Here is a 26,187-nt window from a genome sequence, read left to right as displayed (position 1 = left end):
GAAGAAGGAGAATAGAAAGGTCAGATACATGAGAAATATCGAAATTTTCATTAAATGCATTTAAAATAGTTGAATATCTTGATACGACTCCCCCTCGCCACAGATGATCCCTGAGGCCGAAGCCTTGGCCTTCAAACGGAATCTTAGCCATGAAAGAACCATGTGAGCATAATTCGTGAGTCATGCCAAGGGCATGTCAGCGGGTCATTAGACATACGTTGAAGTGCCTACAGTCCAACGTGATCTGAAAAGCGCGATACAGAAGGTACTTACTCACCAAAAACCGAAAGACTTAACGTCGTTTCATCGTCTTCAGACCTCCCGCTTGAGCATTCCCGGGTAACCTTTATTGCCCATCATTGGGTTCCACTCGTACGATCTTGTCGCAATTTAGCAGACACAGTGGGTCCAATGCCACTTTGATCTTCCGCATCATATCAACAGCATTCTCGCCCAACTCAACCTCCAACATATCCCTCAGCGCCAGACCAACACCATGCTCCCCGGTTACAGTACCCTCCATCTCGATGCCTCGCCGTCGGATATCTGCTATGATATTTTCCGCCGCAACCCTGTCTTTCTCCCCGTAAAGGATGGAGGCGTGGAAATTTCCATCGCCAACATGGCCAAGAGTGGAGCCAAGCAGACCTGCTGCTTTGATTTTGGAGTCACTTTCGTCGATGATCTCGGCCAATCGAGATATAGGGACTGCAACATCGGAGCCTAAGAACTTGTCGTCTGGATCGCGCTTCTGCGCGATGAGGCTCCAGAGAGCTGTTTTGCGAGCGGCCCATAGCGCAGCGATCTGTTCGGGGTCGCTTGACGACTCAAAGGATTCTCGACCGTGTTTATCTGCGAGCGCTTTCAGTATATCGACTTGCTCTTGTACGGCGCTCTTCGTCCCCGAGAACTTCACAAATAGTGTTGGCGTCTCTTTCCATTCCTTGTCGGAATACCCGCTTTGATTCACTGCTCTCATGGTATTATGGTCGAGCAGCTCCACAGCTGCAAGCTGTATACCTTTCTGGACAACGTCAATGACTGTACTGACAGCCTTGCCGCTGCTAGGAAACGCAATGACCGCGACTTGCTCGTTCTCAGGCTTAGAGGTTACCTTTAAGACAGCCTCAGTAACCAAGCCTAAAGTACCCGAGGATCCAACTATGAGCCTCGTCAAGTCATATCCAGCTGTAGATTTCCTTGGTCGGTTCCTTGTCTTGACAATGGTGCCATCCGCCAGCACGACAGTGGTAGAAATGACCCAGTCTTTCATCGTACCATAGCGATAAGCGTTCGTGCCCGAACAGCCGGTTCCAATCATGCCACCAATTTGTGCTCCAGGCCCCGGATCCGGTGGGAAGAAGAGATCGATCTCGGCCAGCCGCGCATTCAGATCTTCCCAACCAACAGCAGGCTGAACCACGACATCCATATCTCGATCATGCACCTCCAAGATACGATTCATACGTGAGAAATCAATGCAGATACCGCCGCGGGTGGATGCTAAAGCACCGTCAAGACTTGTGCCACCGGAGAACCCTGTGACAGGGATATGGCGGCGGTGACACACTTTCATGATCTCGCTGACGTCTCTGGTATCGCGTGGGAAGATGATGAGAGCAGCGCAGGTACTTCCCGGAGACGGAGACCATTCAGTCCTCGAACGAGATTGCAGGTTGCCAGGGGTGTCGTCTATGCCATCGTGGCCAACGATGCCGATGAGCTCTTTGCGTGCCTCGCTCATGTTTTGGTCGGTGATGTTGTGCAGAGGTTTAGGGGTTTTAGACAGCGGCGAGGTCGAAGAAGCGGCAGCCAGGGCAGAAGACCAATCCTGACGTCTCCACAGTCCAGGCACCCAATGGTCCAAAGCATTACCTAGCACAACCAATGAGATTGCACCCGCTAAACATGCATCAGCTCCGAGCGTTGACGAGGGATGTAGTAATAGCTACTCACTGAAAAAGTATCCAATGCGCGCCCTCCATGATGTTCGATAAACAGGCTGATAGAAAGCATCAGCGTATTGGCGGAAGCTGTTCTTTCCAGTCAAAGGCTGCTTGATCGCTTTGCTTTGCCATCGATTGAGCGAGCGTAGAGCATCAATTCTGAACGACATTTCTATCACCTCAAAAGCCTACTGAAATTGACCAAGGGAAAGCTGTGTAGAAACGGGAAGAATTGAAAAAGCAAAAATGCACGACGCAAGGGTCTCGATCGCCATCTAGCCCTAATTCAGAATACTGTAGTCTGTTGATCCAGTGACGCTGCTACTACCTTAGATATTTGAGTCCGTCTATGGGCTCAGCTTCCTTTGCTATGTGACCAGGTGTGCACCGCCATTTGCAGAATGTGATCTTGCTGAAGAGGGGTTTGAGATATCTCGATACGGCAGTTACAAAGCGCCGGTCCCGGGCCACGGCCGAGGCCGCTATTCCCGTCATCGGCAACAGCGCTAAGACAGTAGGGAGGTTTAGCAAAAATCTTCATAACACTTATTGTAATATTTCCAAAGCGGGAACAAGCAAAATAAGGTACTGTTTATCGCCTAGAACACGGGGCCCTAACAGTACCTAGAACCCTCGAAAACCCCAGACGGAAAACCCTAACAGTGCCTAGAAGCCTTAGATAAGGAACCCTATTTGTACCGAGCCCCCATTAAGACCTCGATCTTAAACAATTAACAGTATCGCCAATACACGTCGGATTATTAAGATTTATATGTTATCGGAATGCGCTTAATTATGGCTATATTAGATCTGAATTTATTATAATGTAGTACTATTAGAAATGTAATAGCTATAATATTCGTAGTCGATAGAAAGCCTTGATAGTACGTGGGCAGGTTTCGGAACTTCTAGAGTACGAGTGAAATTCAAGTATCAAATTACAGCTCAAGGAGGCAATTAAGCTCATCAATACTCGTATAGTTTCTATAAGGTGAGTGATCGACAACGCTAGACGACGCTATTTATGACAACTAGCGATGTGATATTACATGCAAAGCAAATGCTTTACAGTAATTACCGTATGTCAGGCCTCTAGAGCATTACAGCATGTAATTCGTGAAATGCGCTTAGTAATCCAAATGTAGGCCTTCTGATTGGCCAAATTCATAGTCTTGGCAATATCTTGCGGAGAAAAGTCTTCAAAACCTACCATTTCTTCATCAATTAACCTTCCATTAAGTATACCTCCTATCAGAACACATAGCCAAAGAGACCATACGGTCTGGAGGGCCTTTACCGAGGCAGGATCTATATAGCCTCATTTCTTGACTCGCAAGAGTACCCTCAGTAGGACTAGATTACACGGAAATGGTACCTCTCAACAGGTGGATTCCAGGCCAAATTTTAAGTACCCACTAGTGCCCTACTAGCGTGACCGTCAGACCAATTGCTTTGCAGTAATTTCACGTGTAATTACTGAAAGTGTAATTACTGCAAGGCTTTTGGTCACATCGCTAATGACAACCTCCCCCTCCTCCCTAGTACAGAAAAGATACAAAACTCCCTTTACGTGCCAAATCTCGAGCCTCCGCCAGGAAAACGGCCACAATGAACACAAAAGAATTGAAAGACAAAAGTGACCAAACCCAGATGCTGTAAGATTATGATACAAAAGTTACCCGCAAGGCGAAGAGGACGTCGGTCGATCAGATCTCCGTACATTGTCTTCACGGACCACGCCTTCAATCAGGATTAGTCCGAACGCGGTCATGGCGCTCAGTCGTATCGGCTCAGAGGGTGAGAAGGATATGGAGATGAAAGAAAAGGCACGATGATGGGTTCAGTCGAGGCATGAGACGGACGAGGAAACAGAAAGTCCGGCATTTCCTGATGGGATGTCGCTTGCTGTCTGAGGCGGAAACTCGCGACCGATCTACTGGAGCTTCTAACCTTAATACGTCCACATTAAGGGAGTCAGGCTTATGTTCGCGGAGGGTGCGGTCTCGATGACGGTGTATAGTGCTTGGTTTTGAGAAACAGCCTCGACGACACGAACAATGTCCAATGCTACGCAGACAATCGCAAAAGAAAATATGAATGCCAGTCCGAGCTTTTGGGACATAGCGATCTTCAAGTCTTTGAGCATCCAAAAGGGCAGGGCCATTACTTGTGAAAGTCAGTTATGGCTGGCCTGACAATCGAGGCAAAACAAGGGTAACCTACTTGCCAAGTCAGATACAATGTTCACAACACAGCTGTACTCCAGTTTGATTACCCGTCCATGAGTTTGCCCATCGCAAGCCTCTATGAGAATACCTCATTAGTCTAGGTGAGCTGAAAGGAAGATCGGAAGAAACACTGACTGTAATCGGCCACGGTATCTGCACCAGCACAAGTGGAGAGAACGCCCGCAATAGGCACCCAGAAGGTCACAACGGTAAAGGCTAGTACCACCCACCATGCCTTCTTGAACGGTGTCGAAGACTGGAACAAGAAGCGGTAGAGCATCAAGAATGACAGCTTCACTATCCAAAATACCAAGTACAAGAAACAGTTATTGACGCTACTAAGTCGTTCATTATGTTCGTAGAGCCCGAGAAGGTAGGTTTGGGAGGGCCGCGGCTTAGAGTCTGCCGCAGTCTTTATTCTGGCCTTCGAATTCAATGAAAGCTGGTCTGTGCCACCATGTGCGATCAAGACCACAAGAGCACACAAATGCACCAAATCATCCCAGAAGAATCGCCGTGAGTTGACGTAGCGGATGGCATAGCGACCAATTGTTAAGGCGCCAGCTGTCCCAGTCAAAGCCCAATTGACATGCTATCGTAAAATCAGCTTTCGGTCTGGCGCAGCGCGTCCACAAAGTAACACAGATGGAAAGAATTGTACCGTGTAGCTAGATGTCGGACTCATGTCTCGGTTGAGGTGTTTATGTCTTCAGTCTGATCTGGGGCCCAAGGCTGCCTTATGTATATTGACGTTGGTGAAGAAGGAGTCTTGCTGGATGTGGATGTGCTGGATGTGCCGGAAATATTCGAGCTGAACATTGCGAGTGAAGTCTATAAGCGGCGGGGTTGGACGCAGCTAAGCTGTGCAGTAGGATCAGAAGCTGACATTGGGGTGGCACAAGAAATACTGTTGTATTATCCCATGCCGTTTCGTTCCCTCGCCCGCTCGCGTCGATTCCGCTCGCTTCACACCCCTCCACACATGCTCTCTTCTCCCTACTGATATGCATGTAGGCCGCTCAACTCATTCCATTACGCGTACTACCTAGCATTGACCGCCCATCTCCGCTCCTGTAAGCACCACATCCGGGCTGAAAGGTTGCGAAGTGCGTGCGATGCTAACTAACATACATGTGTAACGGCAATGGCGATCTTATCGGGGATTATCATCCCGCGGCCCGCCAATTTATGTGTCCGAGCGCTTGTACCGTAATAAATCGTTAGATAAATTACAACGCGACACGGCTGAGGTCCGTTGTGCTCTCCCAAACACCCAAACATGACAATGTGGGCCAGCTTTTGGATAGTCGACATTTGCTAATACCGAATCTATGGATAATAGTGTTGTGATTCACGATGGAGATTTCGAGCTCGAAGACGCCTCCCCCAGCTGGCGGCAGAAATTGCCTCGAATCGCTAGCGACCCCAGCCTTCGTTCTACTGCCATCTCAGAAGAGGATGCTAGTGAGCATGCGAAGGATAACGGAAAAGAGAGCTTCAAAAGCTTCACAGCGGACGAGGAAAGAGTGATAGTTAGAAAACTCGACCGCCACTTGGTTCTATTCATAGCATTCCTATACATGCTCTCTTTTCTCGATCGATCAAGTAAGTCTAACCGGGACCTACAACAAGGTCCGAGTGCTTTTTGCATGGCCATCTACTAAACCCTCTAGACATCGGAAACGCGAGGATCGCCGGCTTGACAGAAGATCTAAACCTCGACTCTTCCCAATATGAATGGCTACTTACAAGCTTCTATTGCACGTATATTACATTTCAATGGATGACCCTTCTGTACGGCATCGTACCAGCTCACATCTACATATCCCTTGCCACGCTAACATGGAGCCTGACTGCATGCCTGCAAGCCGTCGCAAGCTCATTTTCTTCCATGCTCGTTCTCCGCGCCCTCCTCGGTATCGGAGAAGCTGCCTTCTCCCCCGGAATCCCCTTCCTCCTCTCCTTTTTCTTCAAGCGGGAGGAGCTGGCATTTCGAACCGGCCTCTTCATATCTGCTGCCCCTCTTGCGACTTCGTTTGCAAGTAGCCTGGCCTGGCTGATAACAAAGGTGGCATATCATGTCCATATATCAGCATGGAGAGTGTTATTTCTAGTAGAAGGATTTCCCAGCATCATTGTCGCTATACTCGCGTGGTACCAGATTCCCGATACTCCTGACACGGCCAGATTTCTCAGCCAGCGCGAGAAGAAAATTGCGCGTCTGAGACTCAGCAAGGAAAGGCATACCGGAAAAGGGACGATGAGCAAAAAATCCAAATTAGACTGGCAGGAGATACGCGAGGCTTTGACGGACGTGAAGTGTTGGATCACTGCGGTAGTATCTCATCTCGAAAATGCCCAGTGCGTATACTGACCTGCGAGAGTAGTGCATGTTCTTCAGCTGCAATGTAGCTTTCTCCAGTCTTCCTCCTTTCCTTCCGACCATAGTCCACGAGTACTGCGACTCCCTCCAATTAGATCTTCGTAATCCACCTACTGACATGTGACTAGGATGCATTATAGCGCATTGGCATCCCAAGCCCTCTCAGCCCCGCCCTACTTCGTTGCCTTCCTCGTCGTTCTAGTCACCGCCTTTCTCTCAGATCGTTCACAGAATCGAAGCTACTACGTGATCTTTCACGCCCTCCTTGGTGGTTTTGGCTACCTCTCCATCGCCATCGGAGGCATGCTTAGAGCCGATTCGAGATGGAGATACGCCGGTGTTTACCCCGCAGCCGCTGGCTTCTTCTCCGCAGTAACCCTCATCCTTACCTGGACTATCAACAACCAAAACTCCGACTCGAAGCGAGGGACTGGCGTCGTAATGCTGAATCTCCTTGGACAGTTCGGACCCCTGGTAGGTACAAGACTCTATCCGGACAGTGATAAGCCATATTATGTGAAGGGTATGGCTGTGTGCAGCCTTTTCATGTTTTTGGTGGCATTGCTGGCATGGTGGCTGAGGAGATTATTGACCAGAGAGAATGAGAATTGGACGGAACACGAGGAGGCGATAGGTGAGGGAGAAGACGAAGCGTTAGTGGATGAGAATGGTCTTAGGACCAAAGCTCGATTCATCTATATTGTGTAGCATGTAAGTAGGGAGAAGAAAGAAACGTCAATCAGGCCAAAAAACCAGCGGTATTGGACCTTGGCTGGGCAGGAGATAGCCGTCTCCTGAGATGTCGATGAATTTGGAGGGTTTGGGCTGGGAGTCGGAGAGGCAGATGCGGAGGAATGTGAGTTGATGGCTGTGAAAGTATGAGCTCGTGTTAAAAGAATGTAAGATATCTAAAGTTTTGCCGAGAAGGAACTCGGCGGGTGAATAGTCAAGACCAAATAACGCACACCGCTGTCTTCCCCCCTGTTTACAGAAACAAATCACCGTGGTCCAATTGCCGAACCCCACGCGTCAACCGCCTACTCTGTGTCGGATCAAGGGTAATTACCTCTAAACCTCCTGCAGTACGATATTTCTCTCCGGTCCTCCAGGCTCCACCCCGTTTCGGAGCGTCTTTTACCATTGACGCCGTGACCGTATCTCCTTGTAGAAAAAGCCGTACTTGCGATCAGTACAGAATAATAGTCTGGCTCGAGGATCAAATGGGAACTTGACGGCGGGTAAAGAGAGGAGCAAACACGACCAGATCGGGCTCACAGTCCTTTCGCCTCAGCCGAGTAGGCGTACCAAGAGCCTGGGAGAGAACGTCGATTGCAACTTCACCAAGCTCATGGTTAGCATAAAGCAAATTATTCTTTCTGCGAGAATCGCTCCTTCTGGAGACAATAATATTGCTTCTTCGTGGGCAACAGCAACCTTGCCGGAAGCCAGGCTTACATGACTTTGCGCTACGTAAGATCTCGATATGAATATGTAGAGCAGTCTCCACACAGGAGGTGGAGCGGGTAGCAGAGAGCATCGAAGGGGTTGCTTCGGCCGGCATGCCAAGTGGAAGGAGCACCAGTGTTGGGATACCCCATGTCCTGGCATGAGTTCTCGTTGCCTTGGAGGTTTCGCAATGCGATAACTATCCGAAGAAGAAAATATACAACAAGCCTCTCGAACGTAGTATTTAGGCCTTTTGATAAATGATACTTGTACCACTGGAACACATACTGTCACTACAGTCAATGTAGACTTATGGCGAGTTGCAAACGGGGAGTTCGAAGACCGTCTTTGGGGACCTGTGCCCTAAAACCTAGCCGAGATCCGCCTAACGGGTCCCCTATAACGCCAGGACAGCTTCATCGTTTGGCCTCTTCCCGTTGGTTTCAGAAGGGCAGAAGCACCAAACAAAGCCTTTTATATCTTTGGGTTTCCATCTTTAGTTCTTAACACGCCACCACATCTTGATCAGGGAGGTGGACAAGTTCGCAAAGGTCTCTAATAGATTAGTCTGTAGCCAACAGAGCTTAGTGTTGGCACCTACGAGTAGCGTCAACTTTCTCACTTTCACCACCAAGGTACCAAGGTATCACTGAGTACCAGTACACCCATTTGATCCAATCCCAGCTGGTCGCATTAGTGATGATAGATGATTATCTGTTATCTACTCTACTATCGAAGATTGCGTGCTGCAGGTGGTTCTTGTTGGATTTCCCATCATCTGATGGAGAGAAACATGTAGCGAAGACGCCGGCAGTCCAGTCGTGCATGATTCAGGTGTGGGGGTCAACCAATTTGGACGGTCTCGGTGATTTTAGCTCAATTGACTTTATTGACCATCACGATCCAAAATTCCAGACGATTGCAGCCGATCAACATCTCATAAAAGGCATCATGCCTCCTTCCAGTCGACATCTATTATGTTCTGATGGCCCTCACTCGATCATTCACCTTCCCTCTGTCCCACACTGAAGAGAGCTCCCGGACACCACCCTTTTCCCTCAATCACGAGGACGTCGGAAGGCTACTGTCATGCAGAGCTTTTCAAGCCATTCGTGGCTTCCTAACAAGCCGACACGATGATAGGTGAGCACTCTCTACGTTGAAGCCGTTCCAATCGTAGCTGCAGGCTGACCCTCCCGACTCTAGTTTTTGTCTGCATCACCAGCCAACCAGCAAAGCACACGAAGAAGCATGGCTGTTGCAGCGCGACATCACTTACGCTTTGATCCTCCCTCTACTCGAGATTCAACGCTATGCTACTCAGCTAGCCATATCCATGCTAGGAGATCGGAACATATTTGACCTAGAGTTGGTCTTTCGTGGGGAGGCTCGGGGAGCCTTCGCGTGGCTACAGTGCTTCATCGCAGAAGAGGAGGAATGGTGCTCCGCACAAGGCTGTCCAGGTAGATCGCCCTACGCAGCATTGCGACTGCGCCTGCTGACCAGTCCGAAGCGTGCGTTGTCAGCCACGTCCTAGAGGCTGAGCCGACCATCAGGATTATCGTCACCGCATGTCGGCTCGCGTCCTCTCTCCGGAGGGTTAGTGATCCAACGCCAGGTGAAGATCCGAGCTCCCTTCCCGTCTTTGACTTCTGGCTTTCCTCCTTACGGACGGCTTTGGACGAGGACCCTTTCTGGGGACCGGATATTTGGAAAGAGCTTGAGCCCCGGGCATCGAATCTTGAGAATGGTCTTCATCAAATGGTACGCCAGTGCATCGAGTTCGAAGAGATGCAAGCCACTAAGACCGTTCGGCAACCCGAGCTTGCTCCAATCTCGGCTTCCGTGGGGGCTGCGGTACTGCCTGCCAAGTTAGGAACGTACAGATCAGATGGCAAGCGAATGGTCTTCATTGGTGAGGAGAGCAGCTGGATGCAAAAGATTGTGCTGGGCTGCTTGACCACCCTCCTTGCGGATATGGCGAACGTGGGGCGGACGCCCGGCGTTGCCGCTACATTACATGCGACGGCCGTCATATCGCCTCTATCACAGCCTCTGAGCTCATAAACCTTCCAATGCATCATGTTCTTAGACGGGAATTCGGCCATCGAGGATAAGGCGGCACCAGCGGCGTTGGGCAAGGAGGATAGATGACATTTCGGCTTCGGTAACCAATTGGGTACATGGGAATTTGATGATCCCCACGGGGAATACCCCCACAGTTTGGCGTCGGAGCAGAGTCCTGGTGAGCTGGCACGACGAGTAATAGTCTAGCGGACGAAGATCCGTATATCAAGGGAGACCCTACCATTTTCTTCCAAGACTTTCTATTTCTGCCATAGAGGCCTGTTTTATACATCACCCAATTACTTGGTTGATTATTGCATTTCAACACAACGGAATAATCAATCACGTGTTCAAAATCCCTCTGCATGGCTCATCATAGTGGTGCGACGACAAGTGAATGTTTCAATTGCCATCTAATTTCCCCACAGTCACACAAATCCGAGCACGCGACCACCTTCATACAACACCCTCCTCCCATCACCACACCGCCCTTTAACTCCAACAACAACCCTTCCAGTGAACCTTGAAACATCGTCATCATCATCACCACCCCCCACGGACCCCCACACCCGCGTCCAAGCCAAGCCCGGTCCATGCATCCAGCATGGCCTCACCATCCGCTTCACCGTCGCCATCACCACCAGCATCCCGCACTACCTCGGCGACCGAATCGGCGGGTCATCTAACCCCCACCGCGACCTGGACGTCCGAGCAAGAAGCCCGCCTGACCTACTGTCAAGACCAGCTGAAGCAAGCGCAGAAGAAGTGGAGCGATCGTCAGGAACTCTGGATCCGCGAGGTGATATTCCTATTCCCCCCTCCTCCCGCCTCCCTCCTTCCCCCTCCACACACACACACACATAAACGCAAAAAGAAGAAAGAGCGCGGACGACGCCGTAATCCCACACCACACCTCCCCATCCCCGTCGCCCCTGTCACATCCTAAAACCCCACCTCCTCCGCCCCCCAACCATCCTCTCCCGCCCGCTAACCCGGAGGTCCGGAAGCAGGTCGACCACCTCCTCGACCAGAAGCGCGCGTACGCCAAAGCGCAGAAGAGGAAGCAGACGGCGCGGGCGGAGAAGGCGCTGCGGCTGTGGAAGGCCCGGACGTGGAAGAAGGGCCCGCTGGCGCGGACGCTGAGTGGTGCGGAGACCACGACGACGGCGGCGGGGTTGGGTGCCGTTGACGGCGATGGTGATATTGGTGGTGATGGTGATGGTGATGATAACGTCGACGACGACGACGGCGACGAGGACGAGGATCCGTCGTCGCGAGGGGGAGGAGGCGTCGAGCGGAGTGATGGTTTCCCTCAACGGGTACGGATCCAAATCTTTCCTTCCCTTTCTCACACTCTCTCTCTCTCTCTCTCCCCTCTCTCTCTCTCTCTCCCTCTCTCTCTCTCTCTCTCACTCACTCACCCTCTCACTAACCAAAACCCCCTCTCTCACCCCCTCACTAACCAACCCCCCTCCCCTCACACAGCCACCCACCACCTCGTCATCCCCAACGCAGCCAAACGGCCTGAACCCATTCCGGAAGCTCATCCGCCGCATGAGCAGCGCCAGCTTCCCGCGGTAAAAGGGGGGGGGACACTCCACTCCGGGGCGGGAGCGGCGGGGTGCAGGGGTAAGGGGGGTTTTTTGTTTCGCACCCTCGCGGTTGGGAGGGTGTTGGGGTACGGGGGGTTTTTCGCGTTTTGGTTGTTGAGGCATAGGGTGAGGGGGTGAGGTGGGGGGCAGATATGATTTCGCACGAGCTAGGTTTCATGATGGGAGGAGGGTGGATGTAGTGTGGGGCAAGACACGAGGGGAGGGTTGGAGCGTTGTTCAGAGATCGATTTACACCCACAGATCTTTAGGAGGGACGCGAGCAATAAGAGTTGAAAATCGTTGGTATATTATGTCCGGGAAGTGAACGGAGCGACAAGCTCATCACGTCGCATGGTATGTCATACAAAGGCCGCATTCAGGGTATCTACCCATCTATCCCATACCCTGTATCCCCATTGCCCCAATCCTTCGGAAATCGCGATGTCCATCCATTTCCTGAGCCTTGCCACGGCCCAGCGCCAGTGTCTCAGTGTGGGAATGGCCAATGTTCTGACCGGCCCCCTTTCTCATAGAGGACCTTCTCATAATCCTCGTTTTCGTCGTCCTCATCATCATCAATATCGTAGCCCTCTAACACTTCCACCTCTCCCATAGCTATACAAGAATCTGTCGCAGAAGCATCGCTTTTTTTCCGCCCGATAGTGTGTCGATCTTCGTCGTCCATCCGCTGCGCATCTCCCAGACCCCAGACCGTGCTTTCCTTACCGGAAATTATACTAGCGGATCCTCTGTTGTCTCTGTCCATATATGGCCCATGCTCGAGCTCCCAAGCCGTACTATCTTCAAAGGTCATAACGCTGGCCGGCCGCATCATGTTCTCGTGCAGTGTTGCCAGATCCCCTAAACCCCATACAGTACTCTGCTTAGCCGCGTCCGCACTTCGAGGCCGACTTTCAGGAAAACTCCGACTACGCTCGCTCGCAGGAAGCCAGTCTGGTCTGCTAGAGCGACGTCCCGAGCTTGGTTGATCCAAGGCGAATTTACTCGAAAATTCTGCACTGCTGCGGGTATCCGGTTGTACACCGGTATCTCTTGCCACCTCGCAGGTGCACCTGCGTTTCCTGCCTAAGCCCCACTCCACCCAACCACCAATCTTATATTCAAGCTCTTTCGCCGTTGTCCGTTCCTTTGCCTCTTTCTTGACACCCAGCCTGCAAAGCTGGACTGTCTCCACAACGGCGCCCCAAAACTTCATGTCTTTCTTCTCCCGTTGTCCTGCCTCTTTAGCTAAAATGTCAAGCCATTTAACCACTTGATTGAGATTCTTATGAAAGGAGGCATCGGGAGGAGCGTTGCCGCGACCGGCTTGACGATTCAAGCGGGATCGGTGGGAGGCGAAGGTTTTTGGTGTATGCTGGAGAATCATCGAGAGCAGGGTTATGAGGACTGTGGTGAGAGAGAAGACATCTGCCGCTTCGAGCTTGCTGTTACGGGGACTGATTGAGGAAGAGATGGAGGTGCGTCGCTCAGTAGGAGCGAAAGTTGTGATGAGCGCATTGCGTGGCCGAGAGGCATTGGTTGAGGAGCCCGAGGAGCCGCTTTTCGAGTTGGTGCGAGTGGAGTTGACTGGTGTCGAAGGGAGAGGGAGGGATGTCGTTCGCTCGGCAGTGGGTGCCTTTGGAATCCTTCTAGAGGTGCGACCACCGCCTGGAAGTATCGTCTTGAGTGCCGCTACTTCGTGAAGCCGGGGTTTGCGCAACCAATTTTCGGGTGCCGCGTGATCGTACAGCTCGCCGTTGTAGGCATTGGGAGATTCGTCTGTGTCGACTTTCTTGAGAGCGCTGTGATCTCCAAGGTATATTTTGTTATTGTGATCGACCGTAATAGTACCAGGGCGGATTGTCTCATGGGTGAAGCCTCTGTCGTGAAGATACGCTAAGGCTGCAGCGAGGCAGTGGGTCCAGGTCAGATATATCTCCCGGCGTTGCGCTTTGTCAAAATTCTTGAAAGCCTTGGGCTGTTCTTCGAGGAAAGATTTCAGGGTATGCTCGGTAGCAGGAGTGAGCAGTACGTAAATGAAGCTTTCCTGCGAGTAAGTTGACCAAATTGATACGAGATGAGGATGGCGGATGGTCGAAAGGGATTTGAGGTGCATGATGAACTGCACTTCATCGATGCTGTTGTCGTCGAAGACGGTGATTTTCTTCCTAGTGTAGAGGTTTCCATGGACGTAAACCTTGTCGTTGGCTTTCGCAATGCCTGGCCTTTTCACAAATGGTTCTACCGGGACGACGGCCCAGTCCCCATAGTCGACATGCCCCCCAGGTTCAAGCTCTTGTATGAGGAAGTTGAACTGTTCGCGGTGGAACTTCCTGTCCAATGTCTCGGACTTGCCGCCGAAGAGGTTGAGCTCCCATAGAGTATCCTGTGATAATGGAAGGTCGTCGTCGGCGAAGGATTTGTCAATGATCTCGAAGACCTTCTCCGGTACGCCGATTACATTGAGGATGAGGAAGAAGCGCGGGCTTCTTTCGAGGATCCAATCAAGATAAGTGTCGTCCGTTAAGCCATCTCCAAATGCAAGCACCCGATGCACCTTGTCCACCAAATCTTTCGATCCCAACTCTCTCTTGATGTATGCCGCATTGACGGTGGTGCTGATCCTTTCATTGGACCACCAAGCAGTCATAGTCGGCCAAACAAGACCATTCCTGCTGCAGGCCGCGTTAAGGTGAAAGCAGATGAGGCGTCGAGCATGTTTTGAGAGGATTTATTCGAGGACTGTTGAAGATCATGCATGTTCCTGGCATGAAGGCTGAGCTGAAAGCAGGAAGCTGTCATAGAGGCAATTGGTTTATGCACGAGGGAAGCGCCCTGTTTGAATTTAGAAGGCAACGCGCATATTTGACCGAAACGTCAAGCTTCCTAGTGAATCGGAAAAAATCACGGCTGTGGTAGGATTAACGGCAGCGTTCGTTGGAGCGAGCTCCAGACCGGTTATCTTTAGCTCGGAATCCCACGCATGCAGGGATTCCCTAATCAGCACGCCGCAGGTCAATCACGGGTCGAGAGCTTCGCTTGGAAAAGCAAGCCATCGACGTCGATATAAGAGCCCAGTCAGCCAAGTTTCCAACGTCCATACAGTGTCATCTCGCCCCTTCATCATCGTTGTTCGTGTCTGCTCCCTGAGCGTTTTTTGGCTTGTCCACGTGGTGGCCTTTCAAAGCTGATTTGAGGTGCTTAACGGCTTCATATCAGTCCGATAGGAGGAGACGGAAGGCAGTGGAAATAGAGTTCGTAGTCGCTCAGACCTCTTCGGCTCTTGCTAATGTCAAAGCCGTTGACAGCAGTGACTTATACGGCTCGTGCTGTTGGCGCGGGACAAGGATCTTAAGGGAGTGACGGTGGACGGCCTGCTGGTTGGCAATTGCTGGGATTCTTTTCTCCAGCCATTCTCCAGAGACCAGAGAAAGATCCATCTCCGCGCCACGCATGATGCGGTCCGATTCCCTCGAATATTGTCTGTAGCTTTGTATGTGTAGCGTTTCGGAGAATCTCCTTTGCCGCCTCTTTAATAAGTGTAATCAGAAGATGGCTGTGGTTGGACGAAGTAATCTTACTTTATGAAGATAAGCATTGCCACTAAGATAAGTAGCGGCTTCCTCTTCCTCGGTTCCCAGTTCCCACATCCCACGTTCCGACGTACCTAAAATGTAGTCGCTACTTTACCTTACTTCCATAGAACCAACGGCAAGCTATTCTGACAGCGCGGGATGTCAGACGGAAGCTCCTGTAGTCCGGAAATCCTCCAAATTTATGAAGATGTCTGTTGGACTGAGCATTGACAGAAATCTCCGTGCTTCAGCTCAAAAGCCTGAATGGAAGATGGCCTGAAAGGAGACGTGGAACACAAGTAGCTGTTCCAAGACAGCGACTTCGACATGGCAAGTTACCTTCTACCTGACGACCTTTTCCAAGGACACTTTACTCCTGCTGGGACGTGCTCATCGAATGCATCCTGTGAGCTAAAGGGTCCTGGAGAAGCATGTCGGCGTCGCCGTACAGCCTGGGATCCTCAAACCCGATGAGTGATCGGATGAGCGATCACAATCCTACTGTCCAAAGGGTGGGACTACCGAGGTTCTCCCATGCACGTCATCCTGCAGGCCCAGGGAAAGCACAGGAGCTCAAAACGGAAGATGTCACGTCACGTCTGCCAATAGAGTGCCGAATGAGGGTCCTACTCCACAGTCACCGCCAAGACCCTGCATTCGTGTATAGCGCATACAGGAAGTCTACCGTGCAGATAGGCGCCGAGGCCTATCCATCCGAAAAGTATGTTCGAAATGAGCTGAAACACTGAAAATCGAACCTGAACAGATGCTCCAATTTGACAAGGGTCAATGCTGTCGAGTCGTGACTCTCGCAAAGGAATATCTTGAAAATGGAAGTGACAATACTTCAATCTCTCCTCACTTCCCATTGAAGCTCAAGACATTCTTGCTCCTGACTGGCACATACACTCCAGAATCCCTAGAACGAAGCCGACTGTGTCCAGTCGATTGTTACATACTGCGCTCAATTGCTGGGAAATCTCTCGCAGGCTGTCGTTGTACACACATGACGGATAGGTTTGCTATCCCTCACAAGCAGGTATCCTCCCTCTGTGACATCAAAGAGAACGAAGAAATTATAGAAGCTCCATTGCCCCAACGTGCAATCTGTGGGCAAACCCCTTCATACTGTATATCCTCTAGCTCCCAGAAATCATTAGAAACTCGCGAACCAGGCGTACGATGGCCTTGCTACCATTGTCAGGCAGACGTTATCACTTCCCAACATGGCGAGAGATGGTGAAGAAAGAAATTCAGCGTGCAAACTCTACACTTTCATTCCTCATAATCTGCAAGTGCAGTCATCAAAATCCACCAGACCTAGCTCGAGCAAGCGTAGATGTTCTATCATCATCGGCTTTTAGCTTCGAGTACCGGCCTACCGCTTAGCGCCTAGCCCTAAACCTCTCGATATACTGGAGCGACATCGTATATTGTAATCCGCGCGACATTCCCCTCCCAGCTTGTGCCATTGCTCTCGAGACTACGGTACTCCCAAAGCGGCTTCACATCTCGCACGGAATATGTCTCTAGTCCGTAGCCCCGGTCTTCAGGATTAAAAAAAGGGGGGGGGGGGCAAGCCCCTTACTCCTCACCACGGTTGTTTCGAATATTCGTAGCGTTCGAACATGGCAGACATGGTAGACAGGCTGTAGTTTCGCCCTCCGGACACCACATCTGTCGGCTCCTTGCCAGTCACATCACGGGGTAAAAAAAACCATTGGGAAGCAGTGTAGAAAGCGATTCGATTGACTAAGGGCCGCCTTTCCAGCTAATGGCACGAATTCCACACCCTCCTCAACGGCGCGTTCCCAGCTTGCAGCAATACCACTGCGTTGCGCTGCACGGGCTTTATCCACCTGCTAAAAAAAACCCCGTGACCCACCCATCGTCCCACTAGAGATTCTCGATCCCGGGGACCGAAGCCATAACATCAATGACTCGCTCCAAGTCCTGCATTCTCAGCGGATTACCCTCGTCGTCGACAGTATGGATGCCAAACTTCTTCACCAAGGCCTGCTCCACCTTCTCCACCCTACTGTTCACCCTACGAAGGAGTGTCTGCGCACGCCCCTGCTCAGAAACGCACTCCATAAGAACACATACTTTCTCATCATGATAGAACGTCTGCAGCTCGATGATACTTTGGAACGCTTTGCTGGCGATGGGCGGACATGTTGTGGGATAGGGATACATAGACGAGTCGCAAGCGTTGGCTAGGGCTCGCTCTGTCTTTCCGCGGTTCTCGGAGGCCTTGTAGAGCGCATCATCAGCTTGCTCAACCATGAGGTCCACATTCAAATTCAAGCTTTGTAGGGTATGGCGGTGAACGAGGAGAGCTTTGTAGGCTTTGTCTTGATGATTTCGGAGTCAGCATTACTCTTTCTGGGGGAACACTGACTCGCGAAACATGTCTAACGAGCAGAGAACTTTTGAGACATGTCTGACGACCCATAAGACAGCATGAAGGGGAAAGAATTGCCTCGGAAAGTATAACGTACAGGTCGGCTTTTTTAACAGAGCTCTTCTGAAGGCCGAAACGTCAATCTGGTCAATTGAAGAGAGCTCTTCATTGGGTATAATGGAAATGGGTTCGATTTTGCCAGAGAAGGGAGGCATGATTGTAGTGCGATGATTTTGGAAAGCTAGTTAGGCTAGAAAGCATCAGCAAGGCATTCAACACTAAAAGGACTAGCTGTAAAGAGATACTTGAGGGTTTTGGTGTTCTTGAGGCTTTAGATTCCAAAGGCCCAGATCCACTGATTTTTGTAGTTCTCCTTCGCGATGGCTGGCTAACTGAGTCTTGAAAAGGTGTTTATGTCCGGCTAGGACACAACACAATCGAATCGGTCTTTCAACACGAATGAAGCTGGTTGCAAGGCACCAACTTGTAGACTCTGCTTTGCTGCAAAGCATCAAATTGTAGTCTTGTTCCCATTTGTTCAGAGACTTGCAGAACATCATTTGCAGACGCGTCGAGTGCAATGAGTGCAATAAGTAAACCTCACTGGCTTAAACCCGGTGGTATGTCCGAAGCCTAGCTTTGTTCAAAACATCACAAACAGTCACCAATATCAAATGCATTTGCCATGAACCGCCCAACATAGACTGTCTTGCACATAGCTCAAATTACTCTCCCTAGCTCTAGCAACTCACGGCATTTGACAATACTCATCGAACAAGGTATATCAAGCCTTTGAGTATCTGACCGAAACCCTTTTCGGACGGTTCATGAAGTAAAATTGAGAAGACAGGAAGCTAATTCTCCTGCAGTCAAACATTACACGAAGCACGAAAAGCATCCTTTACGGAAACAGATATGGCAGAGAAGGAGGCCACCGGAAAGCTCGAAAAGCAAGACCTTGCTTTGGAGCTCGGATGGCAGTATCTTGAGGAAGACAAAGCAGAGAAAAAGGCAGATACAACGCTCTCACATCACAGCATTGATGCACTGCAAGCACTTCGCGAGGACTTTGTGGATACAGACTGGGGACAAGTGTATTACGATACTGGGGAAGATGCAGACGATGAAATCAGCACGGACGATGACTATGAAGAAATCCACCCTCTGAACGTTAGAAAAGCTAAGACCAGTAACGAAAATGACCAAGGTATGCAGTAGTGTCCTTTGAAGTCATCGTTTTTGCCGCCGCCGAGGGAATCATGTCCTTTGAAGTCGTCGTTTTTGCCGCCGCCGAGGGAATCAAGGCTGAAGGTTCACTTGTTAGTTCTTCTGTCAACAGCTCATCCTGAGCAAACCACACAAACCACTGCACATACGCACAGTCGTGTGGAGTGTACAGACAACTTTGCTCAAGCTCAAAAGAGTAAGTTGGACTCCTTTTCACGAATCTGGACAATCCTGGCAGGTCAGGCAGCTCACACAAAACTGCAGATTCTGCTGAGGCCGGTCACACAGCACCCATAGCTTTGAAACACAACTTACCTCGAGCTCCCACACCGTATCCTGAACCTCTCTCGGTGCAGCAAGTTTCCGACCTTCTACATCCTTCACCACCGCTACGTCGCCGCAAAGGCTCGATGGCTTTAGGAAAGAAAATATCCGATAGCGCTACTGCTCATAGCATGATGTCTAAGACAGAGGAAACCCAGGAAGCGCTCTATAGCAATGATCAGGACCGCGCTGCGGTGAATAACAAGAACAGCGACGCATATCTAACCCCTACTCATCGTGGCAAGATGTCCAAAGCACATGACAACCAGGACCCATCCTCTGGTGAAGACCAGGGCAATGCAGCAGAGATTGGCCAGAGCAGCGAGACTTCCACAAACTCCAAAAATCACGTCGTGAAGCACAAGACCAGCGGCTTTCCGAAGGCGGACGCTGTGTTGGGTTATGGCGAGGAAGATAAGATCACCCCAAAGAAGACGATGACAAACCTGATCACATCGCCCAAGGCTAGTCACGAGAAAAAGTCCTTTAGAAAATTATTCCATCGCAAGGAAAGCACGGAGTCTACAACTCCCCCTTCTTCTTCGGCAAAGACTGCAGCTCGTATGACAATCTCGGCACCGACCCTCGTTGACGCCTCACCCAATGCCAAAGTTCTCCTAAACTCGGCACACCTCCTAGTTGACGCTTCACCAGACGGCAAGAATGTGGTGAACTATTCGAGACCAATTGCGCCTCATTCCTCGAGCGATGTATCCAATGGATCACCCGTTGTACGTAGCCGTTCAGAGGCTGTATTCGATCGTTCGATTCCATTTTCGGGTCCGTATACAAGCCCTGAAGGACTTACTGACAAGTCTGGAAATATCCCAGTCGATCTCAACACCTCATTGGTGAGTAAAGCTCTGACCTGAAAACTCCCAATGCTGATAAAGTGCAGATCTATGACCATTCCAACGCTTCAGCTGTACGCGGACACCAAGCTGCTGATGAGCGTGGTGATATTCCCGAGACCTCAGCTACCGAGAAGAATCCAGACGCCAGTGACAGTGACTCATTCAACCCATCAGATTACTCCGGCGATGAGAATAGTGTCCAACAAGCAGTAGCGATGCCAATTGTCTTCAGCGGAAAAGCCAAGCTTGTTGACGTCCGCCCACCTCGTGGAACCAATACTGCAGCTTCAGGCAATCGATCAGGCGTGGGTCTTGCTATTGCTCCTGGTACAGCACAAATCACGGACCATGATGCTGAGGCCCTGGGAGCGCAGGATGCCGACCGTTACTGCCGCAATGCCATGACTTCACAGACTCGTCCAACCACCATCACTACGGACGATCCATTTATCGATCCAGCGTACCAGAAACTGCTGGCAAAGCCGGCGAACGAGATCGCTGCCAAAGAAATGGCGAGGATCAAGGCTGCTCGCGAGGCTGAAAACATGGGTGGTGGCTTAATGGATAGGATGAACGCTTTGCTCGCCAAGAGTAATGCGAAGCCAGCAGTCAAGAGCACCGGCGACGCAACCACCGGTCCTCGTACCACCACGAGTGAGAGTCTGTTGTCGAAGATGCGTGCGCTTGCGAAGAAACCCAAGAAAGGGAAAGAGCAAGAGGACAGCGAAGAGGAAGTCGTCCGTAAAGTCAAAGCTGAAAAGGAGCGTGGTCTCCGTGAAGAAAAGGAGATCAATGCGATAATCAAGGCCAAGCTGGCCACGAAAGATGCAGCTAACGGGGGTGTCCGTGGTGCTGGAATCCCACGTATCGACTACGGACCGCCCAACCCGCGCACCGCACTCGGTGGATCCGGCCCCACAGATGAAGAACGTGCCCATGCTCGTACCCTCGCAGACCGTCGTGCAGCAGGTCTGGCTACTGGTCATATTCCGAATCACAAGGATAATACTACAGCTCGCGGACAGTTCGAGGGATACTAGATGTGGCTTTTCACCATACGTTGCGGGCGCTTCTCCGGTCTGTAGCCCCTTGTTTGCATGCCCATGGAAGCGAAAGGCCGCTGATCCTCGTGACAGGCTCGCTACTGTACTGGTTGGATCGATTGTGGTTGGATCCATCCATATGTTCTCCGTTGTACTCGATCGCTGTGTGCAGTTGCTGGGCAAGGCCCCATAATTTTCTTACCGTTTCCAAGCTGCAACTCGTCTTTCTAAGGCGTATGTACCTAGCTCCTAAGCATAGTACTCAATAGAATGAATAAGTCAGAATAGAATAGCAGAAAGGCGCGGGGATTGATGGATTGTAGTCCGGAGAAGATTTTGCTCTAGTGTAGATGTAGCCTAGTGAATCTGCTTATCGATAAGCCTAGATCGCTCTACTTTATGCTCGCACCTGCAGATGCACTATTCGCTCCTCAACATCAAGAAACTATATGTGGGAAAGATACTGCCATCCTCCAGGATTTGAAGCCTATATACCAGGATCATGGGCAAACCACGGGTAGGATGCACTCTATATGATCAAAAAGATGGGTTTCTAAGCCCTACAGATGATAATTTTGATACGCCACGCCCAATCAGAAGGCAATAGTACGTCTAGAAGCCTCTTGTACGTGACGAAGAAGCTGATCTGGGCCAGAGAATCGAGATATCCACCAAACCGTCCCCGACCACCGCGTCAAACTTACTCAAGATGGCTGGAAACAGGTACCCTCCTTATGCTCCATCTGGTCCCCAACCCTTCTTCCACAAGCTGATTCTTCCAGGCCGATGAAGCAGGCCAAAAGCTGCGCTCTCTCCTCCGCCCTTCAGACACCCTCCACTTCTTTACCTCTCCCTACCGAAGAACACGAGAAACAACCGAAGGAATCCTTAATGCGCTCACATCTCCCGCCCCAGATCACAAACCCTCCCCTTTCCCACGACACACGATCAAGGTGTATGAAGAGCCCCGATTACGAGAACAAGATTTTGGGAACTTTCAACCCGACTCGGCAGAGATGAGTCGGATGTGGCAGGAACGTGCGGACTACGGACATTTCTTCTACAGGATACCAAATGGTGAATCGGCGGCCGACGCATACGATCGAGTCTCAGGCTTCAACGAATCATTGTGGCGAAGCTTTGGGGAGTCAGATTTTGCTTCCGTCTGCGTACTCGTCACTCACGGCCTCATGACTCGAGTGTTTCTGATGAAATGGTACCACTTCAGCGTGGAATACTTCGAAGATTTACGGAACATGAACCACTGTGAGTTTGTGGTTATGAAGCTGGATGAGGATAACAAAAAATATATACTGCAGAACCAGCTGCGGACATGGTCGGAGTTGAAGAGGGAGAGGGCGAATTCTAGGACCAGCATAACGGAGCCGGAGAGTCCAATCCCGGTCAGGAAGAAGTGGGGAGGGTGCTTACAAACAGACGGGGACCGGGGTGATGATTTTGCAAGGAGGCAGATGGCAAGAAGGAGGAAAGACACGAAGGAGCTTTTCGAAGACGTCGAAATGGAGCACGGTAATAAAGAACTTGGGAATGGGAAGAAGGCCGATGGTAGTGAGAGCGAGTATTCAAGGGGCAGAGAAGACCGAACCCAAGCCCCGGAGAGAGAGAACTCACAGACCGACGCCGCAAACGTCCTCCTAGCCACACCAGGCGCTCGAACACGCATCGTGTCCCCCAACCGCCTCGAAATCCTCAAAGGTGGCCGCGATGGCGGTGGTTCACGCTCTGGCGCCGCGAGTCCCAGTCTCTCTAGCCTTGACGACTCGGAAACCGAAGCGAAGGAGCGCATGAGATCGTTGCCTCTTCGAAGAAGTTTGGCCATGGCCTTGAATGGCGAGCTGGATGGTGATGGGGAAAGGGTCAGGGCTGATGCGCTTGGGGATCAGAGCGATGTAGAAGATGAAGAGGAAGAAGAGCACCGAAAGGAGGTTGCGAAGATGGAGGCGAAGGATAAGAGTTTTGAGGGAGCTGTTTTGTGAATGATTCACGCTATTATGACATTGCATCGCTCGAGCGACTGGTTGGGGCATTGCACTGAGGGGAAGCAATATATGTAGACTATGCTGAGAGATCAGCGTCGTTCATACAATGCCATGTTCTATGCTGGATATCCGCTTTTAGTACATTCGTGCAATGAAGATCTATGTCAACAGATAGTACTAATCATCACCACCTCCTCCCATATTGCCTCCTGCTTGCTTTGCAGATTTTGCACTGCAAATATCATCGACTCTCAGGAGTAGACAAGCTGACTGTATGTAGAATGTCAGCATACCAGAAGTGCAAGAGGAAGAGGAACAGGAACAGGGCCACATACCTCAACAGCAGTCTTAATACTCTGCACCTTGACCGCCTCCGGCTCCCACACTCCATACTCCCTCATATCAACCAAACTTCCCTTGTCCCCATCAATACCCCACGTACTCCCACCCTCCGCATGCTTCGCCCTTAGTTTTGTCAGCACCCTCACAGGACTGCTCCCACTGTTCTGTATCAGTGTCCTTGGGATGACCTCCATAGCCTCGGCGACAGCCTTGTACGGCCACTGCTGCACGCCCTCCACCGCCTTCGCCATCTGCGCTAATCGCACCGAGACAGCCATCTCTGTGGCACCACCTCCTGGAGACAGTCGTGGGTGGAACATCACGTTGCGGGCGACGGACATAGCGTCTTGGAGATTTCGCTCGATTTCGTTGAGAATGTCTTTTGAGGGGCCACGAAGGAGAATTGTGCAAGCTTTAGGGACCTTGCATTTTGTGAGGAAGGTGAAGTACTCGTCGCCGATCTTCTCAATCTCGAAGAGCCCGCATTGTGTGCCTACGTCTGATTCATGTAGGTCGTCGACACGGTTGACGATGGTGGCTCCTGTGGCACGAGCTATGCGGTTGTTGTCTGTCTTTCTGACACGTCGAAGAGCGGTGACGTTCGCTTTGACTAGGAAGTGCTGGGCGAGGTCCGAGACTCCTTTCTCAGTGATGACAAGGTCTGGTTTGAGGGAAAGGATGGCGTCGGTCATGATCTTTACTTGCTCTTCTTCTATTTGCAGGATACGATTCCAGTCGTCTTCTTTGCTGATCTCAATGTTCGTTTGCGACTCTCCTTTCTTGTATTCGAGAGGGCAATCTAGGAGGATAACACGAGGATTCTTGATGAGGCGACGCATCTTAGGATGAGTGATGTCTTTATTCAGCATGACTCCGTCGAGAACTTTGCTATCTTCTATCTCGCCTCCCGGTATCTTCTCTACTTTGGCATATCGTTTTATGTCAATCTCCTTCTTGCCGCCGCCAGCCTCATGGGACACTATCCGGACAGCCTTGAGTGCGAGATTGCACATGAGTTCTGACCAGCGGGAGACGAACTTCGTGCCAATGGAGGAGGATATAAGTTGGTACATGGCTTTGTCGTCGTTGATATTCACGGGCAAGGAGATTTCTTCGACAATGTCGAGGGCGTCTGCTAGGGCTCGTTTGAAAGCGGCGATTATGACGACGGGGTGAATGTTTCTTTCCAGTTGAGGGAGAGCTTGTGCAAGAATTTCACCAGCTAATAGCAGTCAGTTAAAGCAAATTCGAATCTGTAGAACCGCGTACCTAGTATTATGACCGTTGTTGTACCATCCCCGACCTCCTCGTCTTGTGTCCGACTTAATTCTATCATGCTCTTGGCCGCTGGGTGAGCCACCTCAATCTCTCGTAGTATGGCATGACCATCGTTTGTGAGCACAATGCCTCCCATAGGATCTAATAGCATCTTCAACATGGCCTTGGGACCAAGACATGATCGTATTATGTCTGCCACACTGCAGCCGTTCAGTATCCGCTTCCAACTCGCAGTCCAGTCTTCTCTTGCTTACGTCTTTGCTGCTGTGATATTTGATAGTTGTGCTTTGCGGCCCACTTGTCTGTCGCCGGCCTGCGTGTCTACAAAAAGTCAGCTTGCATCCTCTTATGTTGGAAGCTATCTTTGGAGAATCTACTCATCACCACCACCGGAGCCTGCATCTTGATATTATGGTCAGAATAACGCTTCAAAGATTGACATGTAGATCTAAGACTGCTGTTCAATCTTTTGTCAAGAGCTTAGAAAGAGTTCTTGTGTTTAGACACCTAGATTTGTGGTCCACTTTCAAAACTTCGACATGTATCAATTTCTTGGCGCGTTTCCCGAGACTATTTGGACACCCACTAGATTGATATAGCCACCTCCGTTTCCACCTTTAGTTGTCTTGCTTCGAGTCTTTCAGGTTGAGATGGCCGTGCTTTTGAGACCGTATGCCAGGATGCAGTCCATATGTGTGGGTCATGCATGATCGCGGGTTAATGCCCATTTCAGCGCCAGGCCGACATGCTTGCCTCTTGTCATTTTCGGAGGTATCCAGCTCCGCATACAGAATACTTGATACCAAACTCTTTAACCTCCGCCAGTATGGTGCTTACCCGTCCGATCAACATTGTGATGGACCACCAGCATTTCCACAATCCCACTCATTCTATCTGCATTCCTCTTGTCTCTACTTTGTCGAGGCCTCTACTACAGAGCTCTCAAGACGCCTTCGGGAACACTCTGCTTCCGCCAGTATACCCTCAGGAGCCTTTGCTCCCTTCAGTACCCTTCACTTGAACCTAGGAATCAGCATGAGCCTTCCGACACCATATCGCTTTGCCAAGGCAAAACGATTGCTCGGAAGCCTTGATCTCACCTCTTTGACTAGAGAGCTGTCGAAGCCTTCCTTGGAGAGCGCTCAATTAGGGAAAGATTCCCAGGGGTCGAGAGGTCATTGTCACTCTCTTCAGCAACCCCCATGACTCAGCCTTTGCCCTTACGCTCTCCAGTCTTGTCGCTGCTCCAATAAGGGGTCAAGACATCTTGTTCGGTGCCCTTCTTGCTCAGTGTTATGATTCTACGTCTCGTGTTACCCACTTGCACAACAACCTGACCATCATTTTCGCAGCTGCTGGATCATTCGATCCTTCTAAAGAACGTCTATCTCGTCCTATTCGATTAATATCAACGGGACTTCCCCTCCCAAAAGTTGCTCTCATCCGCACAACTTACCTTTCTTCCGCAGAACTTGCCC

General features: G+C 50.7%; 10 protein-coding genes across 10 annotated transcripts; 5 read left to right on the top strand and 5 right to left on the bottom strand.

Moving 5' to 3' along the window:
- Window positions 1-346: 346 nt before the first annotated feature.
- HO133_010989 (uncharacterized protein) lies at window positions 347-2,116 on the bottom strand (the record flags this gene model as incomplete). Its single annotated transcript, XM_037301838.1, has 2 exons — window positions 347-1,902; window positions 1,957-2,116. 2 exons carry the CDS (start codon window positions 2,114-2,116, stop codon window positions 347-349), a joined length of 1,716 nt encoding a protein of 571 aa, XP_037153472.1.
- A 1,781-nt stretch (window positions 2,117-3,897) lies between these two features.
- HO133_010988 (uncharacterized protein) lies at window positions 3,898-4,859 on the bottom strand (the record flags this gene model as incomplete). The annotated part of the gene is made up of 4 exons (XM_037301837.1): window positions 3,898-4,112; window positions 4,170-4,250; window positions 4,310-4,766; window positions 4,836-4,859. 4 exons carry the CDS (start codon window positions 4,857-4,859, stop codon window positions 3,898-3,900), a joined length of 777 nt encoding a protein of 258 aa, XP_037153471.1.
- A 646-nt stretch (window positions 4,860-5,505) lies between these two features.
- Window positions 5,506-7,265, top strand: HO133_010987 (uncharacterized protein; the record flags this gene model as incomplete). The annotated part of the gene is made up of 3 exons (XM_037301836.1): window positions 5,506-5,779; window positions 5,848-6,535; window positions 6,686-7,265. The coding sequence occupies 3 exons, from the start codon at window positions 5,506-5,508 to the stop codon at window positions 7,263-7,265; spliced, it is 1,542 nt and encodes a 513-aa protein (XP_037153470.1).
- Window positions 7,266-8,988: 1,723 nt separating this feature from the next.
- Window positions 8,989-10,070, top strand: HO133_010986 (uncharacterized protein; the record flags this gene model as incomplete). Its single annotated transcript, XM_037301835.1, has 3 exons — window positions 8,989-9,146; window positions 9,210-9,466; window positions 9,517-10,070. The coding sequence occupies 3 exons, from the start codon at window positions 8,989-8,991 to the stop codon at window positions 10,068-10,070; spliced, it is 969 nt and encodes a 322-aa protein (XP_037153469.1).
- Window positions 10,071-10,674: 604 nt separating this feature from the next.
- On the top strand, window positions 10,675-11,651 carry HO133_010985 (uncharacterized protein; the record flags this gene model as incomplete). Its single annotated transcript, XM_037301834.1, has 3 exons — window positions 10,675-10,869; window positions 11,081-11,389; window positions 11,556-11,651. 3 exons carry the CDS (start codon window positions 10,675-10,677, stop codon window positions 11,649-11,651), a joined length of 600 nt encoding a protein of 199 aa, XP_037153468.1.
- Window positions 11,652-12,149: 498 nt separating this feature from the next.
- On the bottom strand, window positions 12,150-14,312 carry HO133_010984 (uncharacterized protein; the record flags this gene model as incomplete). The annotated part of the gene is made up of 1 exon (XM_037301833.1): window positions 12,150-14,312. The coding sequence occupies one exon, from the start codon at window positions 14,310-14,312 to the stop codon at window positions 12,150-12,152; it is 2,163 nt and encodes a 720-aa protein (XP_037153467.1).
- A 2,821-nt stretch (window positions 14,313-17,133) lies between these two features.
- On the bottom strand, window positions 17,134-17,856 carry HO133_010983 (uncharacterized protein; the record flags this gene model as incomplete). The annotated part of the gene is made up of 2 exons (XM_037301832.1): window positions 17,134-17,591; window positions 17,739-17,856. 2 exons carry the CDS (start codon window positions 17,854-17,856, stop codon window positions 17,134-17,136), a joined length of 576 nt encoding a protein of 191 aa, XP_037153466.1.
- A 700-nt stretch (window positions 17,857-18,556) lies between these two features.
- HO133_010982 (uncharacterized protein) lies at window positions 18,557-21,086 on the top strand (the record flags this gene model as incomplete). Its single annotated transcript, XM_037301831.1, has 3 exons — window positions 18,557-18,848; window positions 19,133-20,043; window positions 20,091-21,086. The coding sequence occupies 3 exons, from the start codon at window positions 18,557-18,559 to the stop codon at window positions 21,084-21,086; spliced, it is 2,199 nt and encodes a 732-aa protein (XP_037153465.1).
- Window positions 21,087-21,591: 505 nt separating this feature from the next.
- HO133_010981 (uncharacterized protein) lies at window positions 21,592-23,086 on the top strand (the record flags this gene model as incomplete). The annotated part of the gene is made up of 4 exons (XM_037301830.1): window positions 21,592-21,606; window positions 21,656-21,695; window positions 21,745-21,812; window positions 21,872-23,086. 4 exons carry the CDS (start codon window positions 21,592-21,594, stop codon window positions 23,084-23,086), a joined length of 1,338 nt encoding a protein of 445 aa, XP_037153464.1.
- Window positions 23,087-23,266: 180 nt separating this feature from the next.
- HO133_010980 (uncharacterized protein) lies at window positions 23,267-25,111 on the bottom strand (the record flags this gene model as incomplete). Its single annotated transcript, XM_037301829.1, has 5 exons — window positions 23,267-23,359; window positions 23,425-24,653; window positions 24,701-24,909; window positions 24,964-25,030; window positions 25,087-25,111. 5 exons carry the CDS (start codon window positions 25,109-25,111, stop codon window positions 23,267-23,269), a joined length of 1,623 nt encoding a protein of 540 aa, XP_037153463.1.
- Window positions 25,112-26,187: the final 1,076 nt, after the last annotated feature.

Source organism: Letharia lupina, assembly GCF_014066315.1.
Source record: "Letharia lupina isolate WasteWater1 chromosome Unknown contig_9, whole genome shotgun sequence".
In the NCBI taxonomy this organism is placed as follows: Eukaryota; Fungi; Ascomycota; class Lecanoromycetes; order Lecanorales; family Parmeliaceae; genus Letharia; species Letharia lupina.
This window is presented reverse-complemented; position numbering and strand designations above follow the sequence as displayed.